At 36.0% G+C, this 22,267-nt stretch overlaps 4 protein-coding genes across 10 annotated transcripts; 2 read left to right on the forward strand and 2 right to left on the reverse strand.

Annotated features, from left to right (window-relative positions):
• The first annotated feature begins 2,659 nt into the window (after positions 1-2,659).
• On the forward strand, positions 2,660-8,419 carry LOC107266139 (dosage compensation regulator). Of its 2 annotated transcripts, none has more exons than XM_015736330.2 (9): positions 2,660-3,183; positions 3,256-3,757; positions 4,435-4,481; positions 4,559-4,800; positions 4,884-6,534; positions 6,601-6,968; positions 7,045-7,314; positions 7,386-7,631; positions 7,709-8,419. In XM_015736330.2, exons 1-9 carry the CDS (start codon positions 3,105-3,107, stop codon positions 8,105-8,107), a joined length of 3,804 nt encoding a protein of 1,267 aa, XP_015591816.1. In that variant the 5' UTR covers positions 2,660-3,104; the 3' UTR covers positions 8,108-8,419. The 2 variants fall into 2 exon arrangements, with proteins under 2 accessions (XP_015591816.1, XP_015591830.2); XM_015736344.2 differs by lacking the exon at positions 2,660-3,183 and adding an exon at positions 4,188-4,233 and having other exon boundaries at positions 3,627-3,757; positions 7,709-8,183.
• A 90-nt stretch (positions 8,420-8,509) lies between these two features.
• On the reverse strand, positions 8,510-14,469 carry LOC107266156. 3 transcript variants are annotated; one of them, XM_015736366.2, is made up of 6 exons: positions 13,179-14,469; positions 12,506-13,091; positions 11,819-12,373; positions 11,506-11,631; positions 8,848-11,398; positions 8,510-8,784 (listed from the first exon to the last, which is right to left on the reverse strand). In XM_015736366.2, the coding sequence occupies exons 1-6, from the start codon at positions 13,993-13,995 to the stop codon at positions 8,545-8,547; spliced, it is 4,875 nt and encodes a 1,624-aa protein (XP_015591852.2). In that variant the 5' UTR covers positions 13,996-14,469; the 3' UTR covers positions 8,510-8,544. The 3 variants fall into 3 exon arrangements, with proteins under 3 accessions (XP_015591852.2, XP_015591843.2, XP_024938470.1); XM_015736357.2 differs by having other exon boundaries at positions 8,510-11,398; positions 12,506-13,088; XM_025082702.1 differs by having other exon boundaries at positions 8,510-11,398.
• Positions 14,470-14,556: 87 nt separating this feature from the next.
• On the reverse strand, positions 14,557-16,423 carry LOC107265232 (40S ribosomal protein S6). The gene is made up of 5 exons (XM_015734484.2): positions 16,300-16,423; positions 15,642-15,846; positions 15,366-15,511; positions 14,900-15,100; positions 14,557-14,808 (listed from the first exon to the last, which is right to left on the reverse strand). Exons 1-5 carry the CDS (start codon positions 16,303-16,305, stop codon positions 14,608-14,610), a joined length of 759 nt encoding a protein of 252 aa, XP_015589970.1. The 5' UTR covers positions 16,306-16,423; the 3' UTR covers positions 14,557-14,607.
• Positions 16,424-17,000: 577 nt separating this feature from the next.
• Positions 17,001-22,206, forward strand: LOC107266019 (importin-11). Of its 4 annotated transcripts, none has more exons than XM_015736078.2 (18): positions 17,001-17,384; positions 17,698-17,826; positions 18,092-18,192; positions 18,284-18,397; positions 18,473-18,879; positions 18,965-19,222; positions 19,307-19,462; positions 19,536-19,573; positions 19,650-19,832; positions 19,894-20,005; positions 20,099-20,319; positions 20,387-20,551; positions 20,630-20,822; positions 20,904-21,141; positions 21,233-21,329; positions 21,399-21,661; positions 21,705-21,867; positions 21,937-22,206. In XM_015736078.2, the coding sequence occupies exons 2-18, from the start codon at positions 17,704-17,706 to the stop codon at positions 22,039-22,041; spliced, it is 2,937 nt and encodes a 978-aa protein (XP_015591564.1). In that variant the 5' UTR covers positions 17,001-17,384; positions 17,698-17,703; the 3' UTR covers positions 22,042-22,206. The 4 variants fall into 4 exon arrangements, with proteins under 4 accessions (XP_015591564.1, XP_024938393.1, XP_015591555.1 ...); XM_025082625.1 differs by having other exon boundaries at positions 17,001-17,252; XM_015736069.2 differs by having other exon boundaries at positions 17,002-17,345.
• Positions 22,207-22,267: the final 61 nt, after the last annotated feature.

Here is a 22,267-nt window from a genome sequence, read left to right on the forward strand (position 1 = left end):
TTAGGCGATATTAAAAACATGGCGCTAAATCGTAGCGGCGAAACCGGAAGTAGGATTTTGTGATCATTACCTCCGTCGATAATGTATGTCCCGTCGTAGCCGAGCTGAATGTGATAACGAACGTGTAAATTGGCCGGCAGAGGTTCTCCGCAACTTACCGCTGGTTCCCAGAGCAACCCTTAGAACGAGGCTCATCAGATATTGCCTAAATATTTTTCTTGTAATCTTAAATTCGAGTGCACGATATAAGGACGATAAGATTTAATAAGACAAAAGCCAGCACCTCATGCCTGCCTGCGTTAAGGAGTGCAGCGATGCGGTGCTAGCTTTCAGCATTATTTAACAATAGTTCCAAGCGGAACTATGGTCCCAACATGGAGTGCATACTAGAGAGAACTATCCCGGAACTGTTTGAAACACAATCTGAAAACAACACTGAAAGCCAGCTCCTTATGCATACCTGCACTGAAGCATATGGTGCAACTAGTATCCTTAATAGGTATTTTACCAATGTTGCGTAGCAGAACTATTGTTAAAACCTATCAGGAACTATAGAACTCCTCGAAAACTATTGAAAAGCCTATCGTTGGAACATTTTTAAGAATTTGCGGTACCAACTTCACACCCTTGCAGCACCTCAACTTTTGGAAAATGTTTCATCAATAAGCTTTTTCAATAGTTTTAGAGCAGATCTATAGCTCCTGATAAGGATCCTATAAGGATTTTGACTAATCAGAATGATTAGTTCTCGAATTTGGCTATTGTCAAAGCAGTCTGTCTCGGGGCACCGACCGACATGTCACAAGCTGCTTCGCGCTCCCGTGCTATTTGTTGATAGTTTTTCTAGCCGTGTTTCGATACGGTATAACAATTTCTCGCTCGTGTAGTTCCCGCGTTGCTTTTGCGATTACCAGAAAATTCTGTGGATTTTCTGTGAGTGTTCCGGAAGTGCAGTACTGTGCCCTAGTGTAGTGCCCACCCGAGTGTCCTCTGGATGAGGTTTTCGGCCTTCACGGATCAGCTGCACCAGCTCCGGTGAGTACTCCCAATTTATTAATTGGTGAAGGGATTTCGATTAGACAAGTCCAATTCGCTTTATTACGTTCTCGATCCGTTGATCTCTGTAAATCGCACTATTTGCCTGACGCTTACTCCGACACTCTCTACCTCGACCTAGCGGCCTGAGTGGCCGTGCATCCAGTTGCGTTTGCTGATTTTTCGCGACCTCAACGATCAGCACCTACGGTTGCGTTTCTCGATTTTACGCGTTCCCAAAAATCTATAGGATCCGTTATGTTATCGTCTTTCTGACAGGTTCAGTCAGAGCTCTCGTTTTGGCGGAGTTGGGCCTGTTCCACCCCAACTCCCAGTTCATACCGGCTCGTCAGTTCCCGGTGAAAAAAGAATTGTCTGGCGACCGCCTGGCTTGCCGAAGCATGACCGAAGGGTGGAGGGCCGAAGGTAACGTAGGTTAGTTCTCGGATTTTTCGCTATCGGTGTTGAGTAAGAAAAATACGTTACAGTTTATATAAGCTAACTTACGCTAACTTATGCTAACTTACGCTAGCTTATTATTTAACATTTATATAAATTACTCGGTGCAATACACTGCATACATTTCTTTTAGATGTTGTAACAAAAATGTTACAATAAACTCCTCCCCGTCTCCTGGCTCGGGGTCCCATAGGCCTCGAGTATAGCGTCTTAGAGTTAAGTATTGGTAATTGCGTTTATTTAGTTGTTTTAGGTTTGTTGTAATTAGAGTAAGATCCCCCTCCCTCCCTGCCACCATTCCCCTTTCCCCGTAGGGCACTGGCTCGAGGACCATCCTCGAGGACCCACAGCCAACACCAGCAGGAAGGACATCAACGTGGACCTGCCACGAGGGAACAGCATCCCTGAATGGACCGCGAGAGCGGCTACGTCGCCGAGGCAGCGGAAGGCAGGGATGGCATGGGCAGGAGGACAAACAGATGATCGAGACTCCCGTGGGATGATGCCCGCCAGCCCGCCATCATCGCCACAGAGATGAAGCCCCGGTGCAGTCCCGGTATAAGCGCTCATAACTGCCCTTATCTGTCTTCTCGTTATCAATTATTATGGTTACCATAAAATACTGGACGCAATACAATGCATAAAATTATTCTAGATGTATACGCTGATGCATGGGTAAGTTTACAATATTCTTTTGCAATATGTATACTCGCACACATACTAGCTAAGACTATCCCATTCAAAACAGTATAGTCCGTAGTACATCTGTGGCGAATCCCATGGTTTGCACCATCAGTTTTTTTAAAATTCAACGTGTCAGGAACTAATATTAAAACCTATTAGGAACTATACAACTCCTCTAGAACAATTGAAAAAGCTTATTGGTGAAACATTGTTGAAAAATTGAGGTGCTACACGGGTGTCAGCTCCAGCACCGCACTTTTTTTAAAATCTCTTAAAAATGATTCAACAATAGGCTTTTTCAATGATTCTCGAGGAGTTCTATAGTTCCTGATAGGTTTTAGCAATAGTTTTGCTACACAACATCGGTAAAATATCTATTAAATATACTGGTGGCATCATACGCTTCAGTGCAGGCAGGCATCAGGTGCTAGCTTTTGTTATATTAATCTTAACGATCTTATACTGTGCACTCGAACTTAGGATTGCAAAAAAAATATTTAGGATATATCCGATGAGCTGCCGCGTTCTAATTGTTACTTTGGGAACCAGCGGTAAGTAGCGGAGGACCTCTGCCCGTCAAGCTACAGGTTGGTGATCGCGGTCAGCTAGGCTACGACGGGATCCGCATTGTCGACGGAGGCAATGATCACAAACTTCTACTTCCGGACTCTCCGCTACGATTTAGCGTCACTTTTATAGAATCGTTTAAAACCGTAGCGTTGTCCATCTCCTTACTCATCTCTGTGTTTTATATTAAACTTTCGTCTCTTTGGTCATGAAGATTGACAATTGTTGTGACGCTTTGTAATATTTGTTTTTCCACTTTGATCTCGATTGTTATGATCATTTGGAATTTCTTGTGTGATCTTAAAGAGATTTTTTGTTTTGTGCCAAAGTCGATTAAGGTTTGGGTATAAAGATCAAGCATGGGCGATATAAAAGCCTTTGTACACCAATGGTGCTCAAAAAATGGCAAGGAACCACAATTCGATACCAGGCCGACAGGTAACTATTAAGGATTGTGTCTATGCAAATATTTGATTAGTTAATAATATTCTGGTTTTGTTACTTATTTAGGTCCTAAACATCGGCAGCGTTTTCTTTGTGAGCTACGTGTTCTTGGATATGATTATGTTGCCATAGGCAATTCAACGAATAAGAAAGATGCAATGGGCAATGCATCTCGTGACTTTACTAATTATCTGATTCGTTCAGGAATTGTTAATGCAAATGATGTACCGCAAGATCATAATATGCCACCTGTTCAAGCTGCAACGCCGACAAATGTAAAAGCTGATCCAGGAACTCCAGTTAAATCAGTATTTCAAAATGGCTTGGGTCCCAATGATATAGGTCAAGCATATAGACCTTATAATGAGAGAGGTCAGGGAAATTATACATATATTGATCGAATTGCGGAACAGAAAAAGGTTGAAGAAGCTGAAGATGTGGATGTCAATTCTGGTATTCATGGGAATTGGACAATTGAGAATGCAAAGTCAAAGTTGCATCAATTTATGCAGATTAATAAAATTAATGCTGATTACAAATATACCCCTGTTGGCCCAGATCACACAAGGTATGAACCAGTTTGGATGGTTCTACATTCATCGCATTTACAAGAATTTTTTTATTTATCATATGGTACAGAATGTATTAAGGACTTAATGTTCTTGGTACGTATTGTACTTGTTTATCAGTTGAGTTGCCAATTGAAAAATAGAAAGAAAAAAGAAATACATTTTTCTCGTATTTTATGAATATTTTATTTGAACATTGCATAGTTACTGTATGTTAAAGTGGTGCGAAATGCCTTCTGGCAGACATGCACTGGCTCTTTCAGAATTGATTCGAACTTCATCGAGACCATTTTGGAGTATGTTATTCATTTATCGTCAGGTGCTTGTTCAAAAGAAAAAAATTGAATTCTCTTGAACGAGTATAACTGGTGTATAAGCAAAGCTTTTATTGAAAAGATTCAATAATTGTTTTGGTGCTGGCACTTGCAGAAACTTTATCAATGTACTCCAATTTGGTCTTGGATAACTTCGAACGGTGAGTTTCATAAACTAGCATTGGGGTTGACTTGCTAATTAGATTAGCTTGCTTGAATTGGATAGGATCGGGATAAATAACTTTTAATTCTAATTATTATTGCATGTTATATATAAAAAAGAAATTTCTTTACTACCAAGAGACTCAGTCAAATTTTATTTCATTTATATAAATACTGATATATCATTCTTGCCTGCTTAGGAGCTTCATGGCTGAAATGTCAATCTACGTAAAAGAACTTGGGCGATGTATGTACAAAATTTTAATAATTATTTTAATCTATTTATAATCAAATATTGCTATAACATTTAAAACATTCAATCAGGTGTTACTGGTCGCGAGACGGGTTCTAATAAACAAACAGCGTCAAAGAGCTGTGCATTGTCGCTGGTTAGACAATTATATCATCTTGGTGTCATCGAAGCATTCAGTGGCACTTTGAAAAGCAACAAAGACGCCGAACAAATTAAGCCCTATCCAGTGAAAATATCTCCAGAAATAATTAGTCAAGTCCATGATGTGCTGGCGGGACTTGAAATAAAGCCAATCGACGTAAAAGTAGCTGAAGTAAGTACATAATACATATATATACTTTTACTCCAAAATAATTATATAATTATTTATAATGAAAACGGACCTTTTTTTTACAGCCTGTCGCTACACCGACACCAGAAACTAAACCTCCGTCATCTACTCCTGGAATATCTTTAATAACAAATCACGTTCTTGATGATTTTATATCATCAGTACCTCAACCAGCAGGAGTTGTTAGTTGGTCTCCACCTCAGCAAAATTGGAATCCCTGGACAGGATGTAACATCGACGAAGGTCCTCTGGCCACCATTTCCTTAGACGTACTATCAGAAGACATTTCAAATGATCACAGGCAAAGATTAAATGATGATACTGCTTTACAAAAAAGTTTAAAGGAGCGATCGAACTTGCCTGTCTTTGCAAAGCGCAATGAAATCATGATGGCTATTAATGATAATCCAGTTATTATTATTCGCGGTAACACTGGCTGTGGTAAAACTACTCAAGTCTGTCAATTCATCTTGGATGATTATATATCTTCTGGCCAAGGTGCATACTGCAGTATTGCTGTAACGCAACCAAGAAGAATTTCAGCTGTTTCCGTAGCTGATCGGGTTGCTAGTGAAAGGTGCGAAAGTATTGGTCAGTCCGTAGGATATTCAGTCAGATTTGAATCCTGTCTACCAAGACCATACAGCAGTATACTATTTTGTACGGTTGGCGTTTTACTCAGAAAGTTGGAGGGTGGTCTTAGGGGTGTGTCGCACGTGATTGTCGATGAGATTCACGAGCGAGACGTAAATTCCGACTTTATCATGGTTGTACTCCGCGATATGATTCATATGTATCCAGATCTCAGGGTGATCCTCATGTCAGCTACAATAGATACGACATTGTTCAGTCAGTACTTCAATAATTGTCCGGTAATAGAGATTCCTGGCAGATCATTTCCGATACAACAGTATTTCCTAGAAGATTGTATTCAACTGACCTCTTTTGTGCCACCGACTGACTTGAAGAAGAGAAAGAATCGTGAAGCGGATGACCTGGGGACAGACTTTGAAGCCGAGGAGAATTTAAATAAAGTTATCTCCTCGCAATATAGTATTCAAACAAAGAATGCTATGGCCCAAATGTCTGAGAAGGAAATCAGTTTCGAATTGCTCGAAGCACTACTAAGATATATTAAAGACCAAGATATCAATGGAGCAGTGCTTATTTTTTTACCAGGATGGAGTATGATTTTTGCATTGATGAAACACTTACAGCTCCATCCTATATTTGGTGGATCGAATTACTTTGTTATACCACTACATTCTCAACTTCCTAGAGACGAGCAACGTAAGGTATTCGACCCTGTACCACCAGATGTCACGAAAATTATCCTGGCCACGAATATAGCTGAAACTTCAATTACTATCAATGATGTAGTTTGCGTCATTGATTCTTGCAAAGCCAAAATGAAATTATTTACGTCACACAATAACATGACGAATTACGCAACTGTATGGGCGAGCAAAACAAATTTGGAACAACGCAAGGGTCGTGCTGGAAGAGTTAAGCCTGGGTTCTGTTTTCATTTGTGCTCAAGAGCTCGTTTCGAGAAGATGGATGAACACATGACACCTGAAATGTTTAGAACACCTTTACATGAATTAGCATTGAGTATTAAGTTATTAAGGCTGGGAAGTATTGGACAGTTCTTGTCGAAAGCTATCGAACCACCTCCCATAGATGCTGTAATAGAGGCTGAAGTCATACTGCGAGGTAATACATTGTATTTTTGTGTAGAACGCGAAGAATGGTTTTAATTTTTGGTTTCATGATTTTCAGAGATGAAATGTTTAGACGCAAATGACGAATTGACTCCATTAGGTAAAATCTTGGCTCGATTACCTATAGAGCCACGTTTGGGTAAAATGATGATATTAGGATGTATGTTTCGTGTCGGGGATGCACTCTCCACAATGGCTGCGAATAGTACAACCTTTCCGGAGGTTTATAATACAGGACTGGATGGGAAACGTTCAGCAGTTTCACAGAGACAATTTGCTGGTGCAAGATATAGTGATCACGTAGCAATGATGCACGCGTTCCAAGCATGGGAAGAAGCCCGATTCTCTGGTGAATATGCAGAACAGGCATTTTGCGATGCTAAAAATTTGAGTATTCCTACGCTGAGAGTCACATGGGAAGCTAAAGTATGTTTAGATATTATACATACAATCACAATCATTTATATCTTATAATAATTACTCATCACTCTTCCTGATATAGAATCAACTACAGTCTCTACTTCAGAGTGCTGGATTTCCTGAAGAAACTCTATGCCCGACACCTTTGAACTATCAAGCTGGTGCGGATGTCCGACTTGATACAATTACTGCTTTATTATGTATGGGCTTATATCCTAACGTTTGTTACCATAAAGAAAAACGAAAGGTACTCACGACCGAGTCTAAAGCTGCTCTCATACACAAAACTTCAGTAAACTGCAGCACCTTTGAACAGACTTTCCCATTTCCGTTCTTTGTATTTGGCGAAAAGGTAACTTACACAAGGTTCATACACTATTACAGGATTTTTATTAGAACTAAATAAATAATTCTTTTATTCAGATTCGCACCAGGGCAGTCTCTTGTAAGCAAATGACAATGGTGTCCCCTATCCATTTACTTCTTTTTGGATCACGTAAAGTCGAGTACGTCGACGGTATGGTTAGGCTGGATAACTGGATAAATTTGGATATGAATCCTGAAGAAGCTGCTGCCATCGTTGCACTAAGACCTGCATTGGAGAGTCTTGTTGTTAGAGCATCGAAAGAACCAACAGCCATATTGGAACTCAGTCCACTCGAAGACAAGGTTGTTCGATGTTAATAATACTAATAAGGTTTAATTTTGATCTAATTGCTTATTAATTTATATTATACTCTGCACAGGTATTAGCTGTCATCAAAGTACTCTGTGGTATGAATTCTTGTCGGTATGAAATGGAACCGATTACTGGAGGTGGATTTGGTAGTAAAAGACCACCGAGAGAATTCTTGCATTCTGTTCGTGATTCTATGGAAGGCTCTTCGTCGAAATTCATGCGTGGTAGTGGGGGATATCGTGGTGGTTACGGCGGCAGGAATGATTATAGCGATAGAAGCTATAATCAGGGAAACTTTAACAGAAGCGGTGGTAATGGTTCCAGTCATTTTGGATATGGCGGTAGTAGTGGTTCCAGTGCTGGCTATGGAGGTGGTTATGGCGGTCAGCGAGGTGGTAGAGGTTACCGAGGTGGGGAAAATGGAAACACTTGGAATAATAATAGAGGATCTTACAGAAGGTATTAAATTACCTTTTTCATCTATCTTAATTGATTATATTTGTATTCCATATGAGAATATTACAAATGGTACAATATACTTTGTGTTAACTGTACTATTTAGAGCAATTATTTAAGTAATTATGGTTAACGTAGATATGTATTATTTAGGTTTCTTATAACAAACATTTATTATAATTCTCATTTATTTCATAATTCTATATTAGAAAGTCACCTGAACTAACGGTATAGGCAATATATATTTTGTGTGTACTTCACCAAAGTCTCCATACACGCATTCACAATAAATGTATGTTATTAAAATTTGATTATCTTTAAATAATAATGTTGTTCATATTCATTCGGTTATTAAAATTTGCCCAAATTTTTTGGTATACTAAATGTTTATGTGGGAATTAGTTATGTTGTATAAACAACAGTGAGGAAATTAGAGTATGGAAATATTTAACTTTCACAAAAGTGTGAGAATTGAAAAGAACAAAATACAATAGAGCACAAAACTGCGTATATGTAAGCGAATAATTGCTGTCGTGAATATTGTGAACACTTTGTATATTCGTAGTCCTTTATCCTTTTTCTTTTTAGAGATTCAACTTCGTTATTCTTACTCCACAAAGCCTTTTGATCTCGTTCGTATTCCCACGACTCTTTTTTGACAGTCGAGTCATCCCCAAATCCATTTTTCTGTGAAGATTTACGTGCATGAAAATTATGTCTTAAATGATTTAACAAAAAATGTATAAATACTTTGATCTTCGGTAGAACTTTCTTATGTGTCATCTGCGCAGAGGTGTTTGCAATGAATTTTACAGAAATATCATTTGACGATGGTGCTGTAGTTTTCAAATTTAAAGAAAGTTTAATCGGCTTTTTTAAAGGATCATACTGTTCTTTTTTGTGCTTATTTGTTTCTTGGATGTTAAATGAAGTAATAGATATAGCTTGAACCAGGTGAAAAAATGAATTTTCTCTGCAGACGTTCGTAGAACTTTTACCGAATTTCTTTCTGTAAATTTCTGCATCTAAATTTTGATTATGCCCCGACATTAATTGCAATTGGACAAATATGTCTTCCGATGCTTGCTTTTTCAAATAATTATTTCTGAACGTTGGCAGTTTTTCTCTACATTTCTTACGTGCTGCAGTATATGCAGAAAATGTGTCATCACATTTTAAAATTAGGTTTTGATAAGATCTATCAATATTATTTGATTGAGCTTCTTCAATGCTCATAATTTCTTCATTGTCACATAGGATTATAATTGTATTTAATTCTTCTTCTCCAATTATATTCTTAGGTACATCGAAGCTATAACATGATTCCAAAGTTTCTGTAAAAGTATCAGTAACAAGCTTTCTTGATTTTGGAATATCTTCAGCTTGAATGGAAACATTTTTATTAGTACCTTGTTGAAAAATGGTCACTTCGTTTGTAGAAGTAACTACATGGTCAGTGTTTATATTTTTTGAATTGTAAAGCATATTTAATTGCTCCGTACATTCGATTCCAACAGTTTGATAATTAGGTATGGTATCGCATGATGTACTTTTGGTTTTCTTTGTAATTAATTCTTTATCGTCCTCCGAACTGATGGCAATATCTCTTAAAGAAAAATGCTGTCCTGTTTGAGTGCAAATTGTTTGAAAAAATTCCGATTCAGTAAAAACTTCACGTGTAAACGAAGCCTGTGTTGTTATTTCTTTTTTAAAAGATGGAAAGTCTTCTGGTTTACAAGATACTTCCTCTTCTTCGGTAACAGTTTTTAATTTACAAGAAGTTTCTTTTGATTTTGTACATACGAGGGAAACAGGTTCTAGCTTTGCAACTAAATTAGATGGATCTTTCGACATCATTTCATTTCCCTTGAAGAAATTATTAATTTTGCAAGAAGAAGTACAGGAACAGTTTCTTATATCAACATTATTACTAAAGACCATAGACGGATCCCTGTCTAATCTTTCTGGTTGCAAATCCTTAAAAGATTTTTCGGAGTCAATGAATTCATTAGAATTTCTTTGTTTTCCTAATATAATACGATCTGAGATGTCAGTATTCAAAAAATTCTGACTACGGCTTTCAATTTTTGAATTCCCTAACAAGTTTGTATTTATATATATTTCCCTTTCGCTACTATGTACTTTATCATGTAATTCATTCTTCAATTCTCTTTCAGCTGCATTTAAAAAATCGACGCTTAACTCCTGACATTTCAAAATCTCTTTGAGTACGTGAAGAGATTTGGCGTGTTTGTTTAAGAATTGCTTCTTCAAACTGTGATTGCTCTTAGTACAATTTTCAGACAATGCCTTTCTTATTCTATTTAATGACTCTTGTGAATTTTCACAGGTTTCTTTTTGTATGGCACCTTTATTTGCGTATTCTTCAAGAATTCCATTTTGCAAGGTTTTAGATGAACTTAATAATGACGGCAAAGAAGTTTGGCAGTCCTTAGCATACGTAGATATACTTGTTGAATAGTCTGAAGTAAATTCAAATCCCCAGGGCACATCAGTTAATGATGTTAATGTTAATTGAGCATTAGAACAAGAATGATCTATATCAGTTACTGTCTTAGAATCAATTGCATACTCTCGTCCATCCGTACCTGATGAATAATCAGTTTCTTTTTGCAATGCAACAGACTTCTTAGACTGATTTTTGAAAATTTCTTCCATATCAGTATCAGTTTGGCTTTCACTGAGCTGTGCATTACTTGTCACATTTATATATTTCATACTGAGTTTTATTGGTAATGTATCAGAGTCATTCATATCTGTATCGTAAAGCACTTTATTATTCTGTGATCTTGAACCAGTAACCGATGAACTTTTAATACAAGAAATAATTTTATTATTTGAGTTTAGCTGATCTTTCAGATCATTATTTTGTAAACTTGTTATTGATAATTTTATGGAATGTGGTATAGTTCTTTCAGTCTTATTCAACAAATTATTTTCTTTTAACACTTTTGGTGTGTCGTTGATAATTTCCTCTAGCATTTTAATAACTTTAGGCTTCTCAAATCTTTCATTAATATTTTGCAAAGAATTTTGCCCAACCGTTGTCGTTGAAAATCTTTTGGGTGTTCCCGGCCTCGTTTTCGAATTGAATTTCGATTTGTTCACGTTTGTTTCACTACTTTTCCCAAAAGTTACTGATTCACATCTTTTGGAGGGACTGACTGATTGATTACTGCTAAAACATTGATCCTTCTCATCATTCAAAAATTGATTTTCAGTGACTATTGATAATTCTTTGCTGGAGCTACATTTGTATCGTTGCTGAGCTTTTGTTTCTCTACCAAACGAAATGTTAAATTAAATATTAAAAATTGTTCATAAAGTAAGTAATTCATTAACTAAGCATTTTCAGTTTCAATCATTTTATAGTATCCATCCACTTACGCAAGACATTGGCATATCCTGGTTACACGATTTTCTTCTAAATCAATTAAATTTCTATTATCTTTTGATAGCAGATCTTGAGAAACACCAATATCCAATGAATTAAATTTCTTTTCACCTAAGGACCTAATAACGGAGAAAGTAAATATGAGTTAATCATTTTTTTACATTGTTAAGTCAACAAGTAACGTGAAGGATACGAGGGCTTTTCAAAACATCTTAATTACATCTTCAATACCCTATTAATCCGCAATTTTAATCCTTGGAGTGCTCAACATAAGACAAACGTATTAGTTTATTTATTTATTATTACCTTGTCCTGGCTGATTCCTTCCCAGACTTAATGCTGCATACTTTGAGAACAGATTGTGGAGTTTGAAACCTTTTGCATGGCGTTATGGAATTTTGAATATCTCCGCAAGATTTTCCTACTGGTATTTTTGATCTTGTCTCCACGTTTCCTTGTCGTTTTAGTTCCAACTTTGATCCCTCTGATCTTTTTGTAATGTTCGTAGATGTTGGTTTAATTACTTTTTCCCAAACATTATTCCCACACTTGTTTCTAACACCTGAAGGCTCCTCAGGAATTCGCTTATATTCTTGTGCAATATTCTTTATGTTTTCCACTCTATTTTCTGTCACTTTAGTTCTATTATTGTCTTTAAACACTTTGTTACTGTCTTGGGATTTCATACTAACTTTTGTTCTAGCAAATTTAGGATTCTTAACACTGTTAGTCGTGCCTTTCAAATTTGTCAAGGGTTTCACGTGTTTTTCTATAGCTTTGCAATTTTTAATAGTATCTTTAATTTTAGGAGATCTTGGAGAAATTTTATCTATGTATCTTGAAGAAAGTTTGTCATCATATCTGAAAAAGAAATTATCATTTTTATGCTCATTTACTTTGGTACACATATTGCTTTGCAATACTTTTTTAATTGAATGTTTACATCTACTACTTCTATTTAAAATAAAAACTGATTTTCAATAATATTTATACTTGTGTGGCAGCAATTCCATCATTTGTTTGGACCCATCGTGCACTACGTCATGTTTGATATTTTTCTTTTTCACATCCATCATATTTGTTCGTTTAAGACTTGATTTGCAATTTTCTTTTGCCAAGTTTTTACGATTTCTAGTATTACTATGATCTCTCTTGTCTTTAAACAAGTTTCGTCCATTTGTCATCTTTAATTGGCATTCGGAAACTAATCCAACACAGGGTCTGGTACTCGTAGTAAATCCATTGGTAAAATTCATTTGAGAAATCTCTTGATCAACGTTGCATATTTTACTTGTAGTAAATCCGCTTGAGAGACCCAATTGTGACATTTTTTGACCAACTTCTTCATCCGTTATATATCCTGTATCACTGATACTTTTCAAAGATGCTTGATTGAAATTCAATTTTTTATCTTCGACTACTATGCTAGTATCTTCTCTTAAATTATTTAAACGATTTAATGAAGATTGTTGTATTTTTTCCGAATTAATACCATCATTAACTTCATTAATTAACATAGCATGTTCCGTAATTTCTTTAAAATTTTTATCACGAGTAGGTATAACAGTTTCCATTTCTTCTAAAAACAAATCATTTATTGAATTAGATTTTATAAAAAATATAGAAAGATTAAACATTGGTAAATGTAAATCATTCCAAACGTTACCTTCCATATTGTTGCATCTAACTGGAGATGCAGAGAAAACTCTATCTTGGTTCTTAAAGTTATTTAAATTATTTTTTATATTGATCGGGGAGAAAGATTTTGCAAATTTAGAATCCCAAGGACTTTCTAAACTTTGTGTATTATATATTTTTGATAAATTATCATTTGCCTTTTTCTCAATATAATTTTCATCGTATTCCAATGGATAACTACGATTCATTTCATTTACTGCGTCACCGCTTTTCCAATTGTGTTTAGGAATAATTCTATCTGTATTCAAGTATGACGAAGAATTCAACATAGTTGAACTTTTCATAATATTGTTGATCAAATCGAAGTCCCCTCTATTGTCTACATATCCAGAATCTTTTGAATAATTATTATTTCCCCTAATGGACCGTGCATCGGTATAAATAGGCGTCGTTTGACAGTCATCGATATAAATTGAGGACATTAAATTTTGTATTGAATTTTTGAACGACAAATTAGTTGTTACATAATCTTTATCATTAGGTATTTCTCCTGTTGAATTTTCGGGCGGCCGAAAAGTCTTCAGGACATTAGAACCTGAGATTGCTTTAAGTTCCTGTAGCGTGGAGGACACTAAATTAATAAGATCGTTCAGTTCAACATCAGGATCAAGATTTTGATCTTGAAGGGATTTCCAAGGCTGATTATTAATTTGCGATATTACTTCATTATTTTGTAAAGTAGAATTTTTAAAATTTGTTCGACTGAACTTTGCACTCGAAATATTTAGTAGATTTAAGAATCTCGTAAAACTCTTCTTTGTCCCTGGATCCTGAGTAAAATCCATTTTGAAAATCTGTTGGTTATTTAGTTACAAAGAAATTTCGCTTGACTTTCAAGTTCATCGACACTCTTGCAAGTAATTACATGAGATTTATGATGAAATTGTATATCGCGATATAAGAATGAATAGTTGAAAATACATTTACATAAATTATTAAATAATTTTGGTTAAATCAAACGCAATCAGATAGACGACTAACGTAAATATGCGTGTGTCATTTTAAAAGAAGTATTACTCTAGACATTCATTTATTTTGAAAGGAATATTGAAAAGTTTACTATACTGAAGCAGAGAACATATAATTATAATTATATTATATATGTTCTCTGACTGAAGCATTTCACAGATTCCAATAACCGTCGATAATTAGCAAGTGTCTGCGATACTGCAACCCGCAATCGCAAGAAAGACCTCCGCTGTCCGTGAGGACAACATGTAAACTAGTAATGGAATTATTAAAGGAAAGGAACAGAGTACTCAAAAAGTCTAAACAGATTTGTCATCTGTATTTCGCCAAAACTATTTTTGTTGTATATGGAAAGGTAAATAGAAATGAAAACGTAATGTTTGGTCACACCGTTTTTATTTTTGTAAAGTATATGTTTTGCAGTCAGTTCACTTTTGGGCTGCAGTTGGTGCTGACTGGCTCGACGATTTGGAGTCTCGCATAGAAGCGCTCCTTCGTCGCTTCAGCTCCTCCTGACGCCTGGCCTTAGCTTCCTTTTGCCGCTGTGCCAGAAGCTTGGCGTATTCGGCAGCTTGTTCCTTGCGTGCCAAGCAACGTCTCTTCTTCAGGGCTAGCCTATGTCTCTTCCTCTGAAAGTCGAAATGTACAAGCACTATGTCAATTTCCGTTTTTGATATACGGTGAAATTCCTTTTATTATATATAAGGTAAAATTAGTCACCTGGAGAGTCAGTGGTGTAACGAGACGCTGGATCTTTGGAGCCTTGCGACGTTCCTTCTTGCCTTCTTTCTGAATAGGTCGCTTAACGACGAACTGGCGAACGTCGTCTTCCTTGGACAAATTGAATAGCTTACGGATTTTGCTAGCTCTCTTTGGTCCCAGGCGACGTGGCACGTTAGTGTCGGTCAGTCCTGGAATTTCCTGAAGGAAAAAGTTGCAAATTTTATTAGATATTTAATACTTTTAGAATAATTACGGATTAGACGTAAGTTAGGAATAACTGTCTCGTTCGTACACTGAGAAAAAGTGGAGATATAGTAACACGATTTCCCAAATCTAGAAACGAAGTTTAGTCTGTCATGCACCTGAACGCCCCCAAGATGGTTTGTTAATCTTGGACACTGCCTGGGCATGACATTTATTCAAAGTATAAGTCTGTGTTATTTGCCAAATATTGTTTTAGTACCTGTTCTCCCTTCTTGATGATAACAAGGGCAAGGACTGACAGGTTAGCATCAACAATGCATCCACGTACAGATTTGCGTTTGCGTTCACCGTCACGACGTGGTCTGTAACAAGAGTGTCCCTTGGATAGCAGCAAGCGTACTCGACCTGTATATCAGACAACAAAACAATCATCATGATTTGTCGATATTGCTAAATAAATCTAAAATAAAGTAAGTCGAAAATTCTGATAACAGGCTAATGGTAGATTTATTGATCTCTCGATGCTGGAACTCACCATTGGTCAAAATACCCTGCTTCATCGGGAAACCCTGCTTGTCGTTTCCACCTGAGATACGAACAATATAGCCTTTCCATTCGTCACCCAGGGAATCTGCTTCAACTTCAGCGCCCATGCGCTTTTCATAAAAAATTCTGAGCTTGTGTTCATCAGAAATTTCAAACAACTTTTGACATCCCGTTGCCGGGTACGACACGTTCAACTAAAAGAATAAAGTTCAGCATTAATTATAGCAATTTATAAGCATAGTAAATACAATATTACGAAATAAACAATCATGAATCTTCGCTCCATTCTATGTGAAACATCATGGAGTATATAGGTTAACCAGTCACTTGATTGCTTTTAAATTAAAACGAGATAATAACAAAAATATATTCCTAGATCTGACACTAAAGATGAGACACTGTTCACAATACGTATGAAACAGAGTTCTTAAAAGAATACTTTAAGAAAGTTTCTATCTGTCTATTGCTGTACACAAAATCTGATGTCCGACCGACAACACGATTATCTGTTTGGGTATATCTTTTTTGACACTGAATATTATACAACAATATATACACTAAAATAACGAGCAGGATTCACAATGGGAACACAATATTCTGTTTTAAGGATTATTTGTAAGATCGCGGAAATATTCATGGATTCGTACCTTCATCGTGACAAGACCTAAGCTGTGCCACGAGCCATGAAAAAGAAAGAGTCTGTACGATCACACTGAACGCCAGACGGCGCTAACCGGAAGGCGTGTCAACATTCCTCAAATAAGACTGCATCAGGCTAAATCGATTCGAAAGTTATCATCAATAAAGAGCATTAAGTAAAAAAATATAATAAATAAATTATATTACAGATTATTACAGTTGCTCTTGTATGTTTCTCAATAAATACCAAATTATAAGTAATCGTACATTTCACGAATGATAGCGTAGTACACGATTCCAACATATACCGCGAAAACCTAAATAGAGAAGATTAGTCGGCACGATTTATTTTGCAGTATATAAAAAGAGATATACGAAATAGGATATTTAATATCAGAATATATTTCACTAAGTAAATATTATTTTGAATCGAAAACTTATTTAACGAACTATAACGTTGTTACTATTTAAAAAGAATGATTCGCAGGTGAATATTATCAAAGTATTATTGCAAGTTTGTAATTATTCTCACAGAGATTAAACTTTTTTACGTAGATTTCATTGTTATAAATAAGTAATATCTATTTATTAAGTTTAAATAAAAGTAGCGGCCTCTATTTAGAGTATGTTCTAAATTTATTCCTATACTGGCGTTTCATTATCGAACGATATTCTCAAAGTGACAACAAATTTGATTGAAACGATCGTCAGCAGATCGTGACCTTTATTGATAGTACCATCGGACGTGCAATTACGCATATTCGTCAAGGAAAAGTACTCGAGTAATTTTATGTACTATTTAGATGTAACCATCGAGGACTGTCATCTTTAATTTAAGGGCATTGTGAGAAACGGTGGTGCAACTGGACGTGAAGCAACGTCGAGTTGCTTGAGAGGAGGAGGAAAGAAACAGCGTTGAGATGCCGACTTGCGGTCGCCTGTGACATTTTAATGATAAAAAGTATTTCAACCCATCATTATGTATTGTTTCGATACATAATTATTCACTATAAATGGAGTGCGCTAAATATATCATAAATTCTTATTGAGCAAGGTAATTCCGCATGAACTGCATGCTGCTCATCATTAATAGGTTAGAAACCATAGCCCCGAAAAGGGATAAAATTGAAATAATTTATTATTGATATCGTATCACTTGCTATTAGATTGAATATATTTATTAAAAATTTATGAATTGCACTGATATGTTTTTAGATGTATAAGTATAGTGTTTTTCTTGCAACAGAAGGTTGCATGGAATTTAGTCATCTATCAGATTAGTTTTTTTGGTTGTTTGTTAAATACACTACCATGTGTTTGGAGATAATTGTCATATGACTTATACATAGTCTATATGGAATTATGGTATTGGTAATGTCTTTCATCGTAGGATTATTATTTCATAGGAAACTATGGATGCAGCAGTGGTTGACACTCTTCAGCGGGCTGGTAGTCAGGATCCTGGTATCTTGAAGCCTGCAGAAGAAACTCTTAAACAGTGGGAAACTCAGCGTGGATTCTACACAGCATTATTCGTAAGTTTGATTAATATTCCCTATATCGATACACATCTGTGATATTTTATAATTTTGCAGTATGTGACAATAATGAATTTTAATTGAGTGTGCTATTGTTTTTGTTCATAATATGAAGTTTCATTTACTTTGTTGAACATAATATGTTTCATTCAGAAGAACGTAAAAATTATTAAAATTTTATAAACTTCTCTCTATAATAAAAATCAATATGTTAAAATGCAAGAGAATGTTGATATAAAGTGTAACTATATTTTAATTACAGAATGTATTCTCGAATCATTCCTTGGCCATTAACGTTAGGTGGATGGCTATCTTATGCTTCAAGAATGGCGTAGATAAATATTGGAGAAAAAACGCACCAAAGTAAGACTTTCTTGCATGATCAAAATAAATCAAAATATTTAACACTTTTATCATATGTACATGTGACAATTATATGATAATCTTTGAATAGTGCAATAGCAGATGAGGAGAAGGAATTCCTTCGTCAGCATTTGATAGCAAGCTTCAATGAGCCTGTCAATCAATTAGCTGTACAACTTGCTGTTATTATCGCTAAAATTGCGAGGTAAAGCATTCATTTTTCTGAAGAACATTGCATGAAATTCATAGTTTCTCTATGCACATTTTGCTCCTCGCACAGGTATGATTGTCCAAGGGAATGGGGAAACTTAATTCCAACCCTCTTGGAAGGGATACGAAGTCAAAACCCTTTAGCTCAACACAGAGCATTGCTGACTTTACATCATGTCGTTAAAACTTTAGCATCAAAACGACTAGCAGCTGATAAAAAGCTGTTCCAGGAGTTAACCACCAACGTGTTCACGTTCATTTTGAATTTATGGAACACTTATACCGATTCTTTTCTCATTTTGGCATCGAATGGTGCTGATGCAAATCAAATTCAAGAAGCGCTAGAGAAAGCTTTACTCCTTCTAAGAATATTGAGAAAGTTAATAGTAAATGGATTCAATAAACCATCTGAATCTCAGGACGCTATGATATTTTTGGAAGTTGTATTTGAACGTGCAAGAACTTGCCTGGAGTGCAGTTAGTACTTCGTCTTGTAATGAAATCTTATAATATCTCATGGTTGCATGTAATAGGTAAAGCAGAATATGAGTTTATTTTTCAGGGAAAAACCTCATATCCAGAGGTATCCAGATGGAAGTGTGCAACAAGTTTATTATTCATTTAACGAAAGTTTTAATAGGTGTGCTGGAAATGCATCCACATTGCTACGTGGAATTAATTCCTACGTCGTTGGAATTCTCTGTCTTCTACTGTTTCACAGAGGCAGGGCAAGCTTTGACTTTCGAAAGATTCATTATACAATGCTTGAACTTAATGAAGGGCGTACTGCTGTTTAATGGACCCCCAAAAATGATAGAAAGTGTGTACTGCTGAATATTTCTGTGGTACTTACAGTTACGATTATTTCCTTTTAATTGTACCAAACGCAACAATTTTTCTTCAGAGACCAAAGACCCACTAAAGCTGAGAGCACTTCAATTGAGACAAAAATTTTTCACTGTGGAGACATTGACTGAAATTTGCTCAAGACTGGTAACGCATTATTTTCTTTTGACGCCTGCTGATTTAGAGCTCTGGGATACAGATCCGGAAAATTTTGGTAAGTAAAAGAAATCTTTGATAAAACGTACTTCTTAAAATACGAATCTTCCAATAACGGTCTGTATTTTTAGCTGTTGACGATAGTGGCGCGGTTAAATATAATCTGAGAGTAAGTGGTCCGTACGTAACTCAATAATTAATTATAATCAGTTGTTTGAATTATTTTGTTATCTTTATATTCACAGCCATGTACGGAGTCCGTCTTTCTAGCTCTTTTTCGTCACTTTAGAGATATACTTGCTCCGGTTTTGGTGCGCTTAATAGAGATTCATCATCAGCCAGTAGATCCAAATAATTTACATGCCATTTTGTTAAAAGATGCTGTTTACAATGCAGTTGGCCTTGTAGCCTTCGACTTATATGACGAGGTTTGTAACATTAATGCCCCCTAAACGATAATAATAAATTAACTATAAAAATTTTCACTAGGTCAACTTCGATCAATGGTTCTCCACTACGTTAAAGCAAGAATTAAAAGTCCATGGCAACAACTATAGAATAATCAGAAGACGCGTATGCTGGTTAATTGGACAATGGACAGGTGCTATAATATTAAATAATGAAATCTAGTATCATAAAGCTAGAATCTCTATATTGTTATGCAGTATTTATAGACCAAAGGATTTATTCATAGGTGTAAAACTCAGCGCGGAACTAAGACCAGAATTATACAAATTAATGGTAGAAGCTTTGAGCCCCGATGAAGATCTTGGTGTCAGATTAGCAGCTAGCAATGCTCTGAAACTTGCGATAGACGATTTTCAATTTAATACAGATGATTTCGCTCCTTATTTGGAAACTGTATTTTCCTTGCTATTCACTCTACTAAAGGAAGTCAAGGAATGCGACACTAAGGTAAAACATATATGAAAATTACTATCAGTGAATAACTTATTCACTTTTAATATTTTGGACCTTTTAGATGAGGGTGTTGTATGTTCTCTCATTTATGACAGAAAGAGTAGGAAGTGGAATAAGACCTCATGTCGCAGCACTCACTGGTTATTTACCAGCACTTTGGCCCCAATCTGAAGATCATAACATGTTACGATGTGCCATTGTTTCTGCACTCGTTCAGTTGGAAAAGGTATTTACTCGAAAGACTTTAGATTATGTAATAAGATTACTGTAGCAAGGATGGTTGGCTTAATATACATGTTCCTAGGCATTGGGCTGTGAAAGTGTTATACTGCAACCATTAGTAGTCGGTGCTGTAGCTTTAAGTTGTGACATGAATCAGGATGGACATGTTTACCTACTAGAAGATGGATTAGAGTTGTGGTTAGCACTTTTGGAAAATGCACCTGCACCTACTCCAGAAATAATGGAGCTTTTCCGTAATATGCCTGCATTGCTAGGTCAGTATAAATATCTAATGATTATAAATTCGGACAACCAATATATAACACGTGCTTTATAGACTACTTTTATATTTACAGAATCATCTACAGAAAATCTAAGATTGTGTATGTACATAGTGCAAGCCTATGTTTTATTAAGTCCTCAGGAATTTTTGGGAGAGTGGGGCACGGTTGTAGTTGATACATTAAAGTCAGTTTTAACGGATTTGAGATCAGAGGGGATAGTCATGGCAATGCAACTTGTAGAAACGTGTCTTCGAGCTTTGCCCCATCAAGGAGCACCACTGATTAAACCACTACTTAACAGAATATTTGAGTAAGTTTTAAATAATTTATCTTTCCTATACTTGTTGTAGTAATAATTATAGATATTCCTAATAAAGTGATCAATAAACATCTTATTATAGAAGCGTATATAAGGGCGAGGAGTATCCAATGGTGATGGCCATGTATTTGTCTATCGTAGCAAGAGTTTTGCTAATTTCGAGAGATATATTCATACAGGTAATTAGTTTTTCTAACGGTACCGTAAGATTGCATAGAAAGATTCAATGAAATTTTGATACCTCTTAGGTCGTTAATGAATTGGCCAGGTACATGGAAGGTGTAGAAACCAACGAAGAAGATGTTCTTGGACAAATCGTACAAATTTGGGTGAATCGTATGCCACTTGTTTCGCAACCTGAGAGACGTAAATTGCTTGCTCTGGCGCTTTGTTCGCTTCTGGGTGCAAACAGTCCACCGTCTGTCCTTCATCATTTTCCACGTATAATTTCGAACATAGTCGAGACTCTCAATGACATTACTAAGATTGATGACATGGGCTGCCCGATTGAGTAAGACAAAGAAAGATGATATGATTTCACAAAGCTCTATAAGTAAAATTCACAATTATTTTAGTTCCTTGATGATTGGTGAACAATCGAGTCCATCACAGTATGAAGATGTGGACTATGAAACTGAGCACGCACAACGAAAGAGAAGACTTGCAATTGGGGATCCTGTACACAGTGTATCTTTGAAGGATACCTTCCAAAGCCAGGTAGATTTTATTATTTGTAATTATTTTAAATCAAATCTAGATTGATAAGACAACGTTGTCTGCTATCAGCTTATTACACTTCGACGACTCGTGGGTGACAACCAATTTGACCAGTTGATGTTAACCATCACTCCTGATGTCGAACAGCAGCTTAAGGAGTACATATCCCTTTAAACATGTCAACAGTAAAAGTGGAATATGCTCATACGCAACGTAATATGTATAAAGCTTGACAGCGCTCTATTGTAAAACGGCCCTATTTTATTGTATAATATTACCTGTTTCACTGTATTAATAATGTTGATAATAAAAGGACCTATGTCGCCATTTAAAAATTAACTCGGACTAGCGTCTATGTATTTCTATTTCCAAAGAAGGTCTACACGTTCCTTCATGCGCG

This window comes from Cephus cinctus, unplaced genomic scaffold (assembly GCF_000341935.2).
Source record: "Cephus cinctus unplaced genomic scaffold, Ccin1 Ccin1_scaffold0020, whole genome shotgun sequence".
NCBI lineage: Eukaryota > Metazoa > Arthropoda > Insecta > Hymenoptera > Cephidae > Cephus > Cephus cinctus.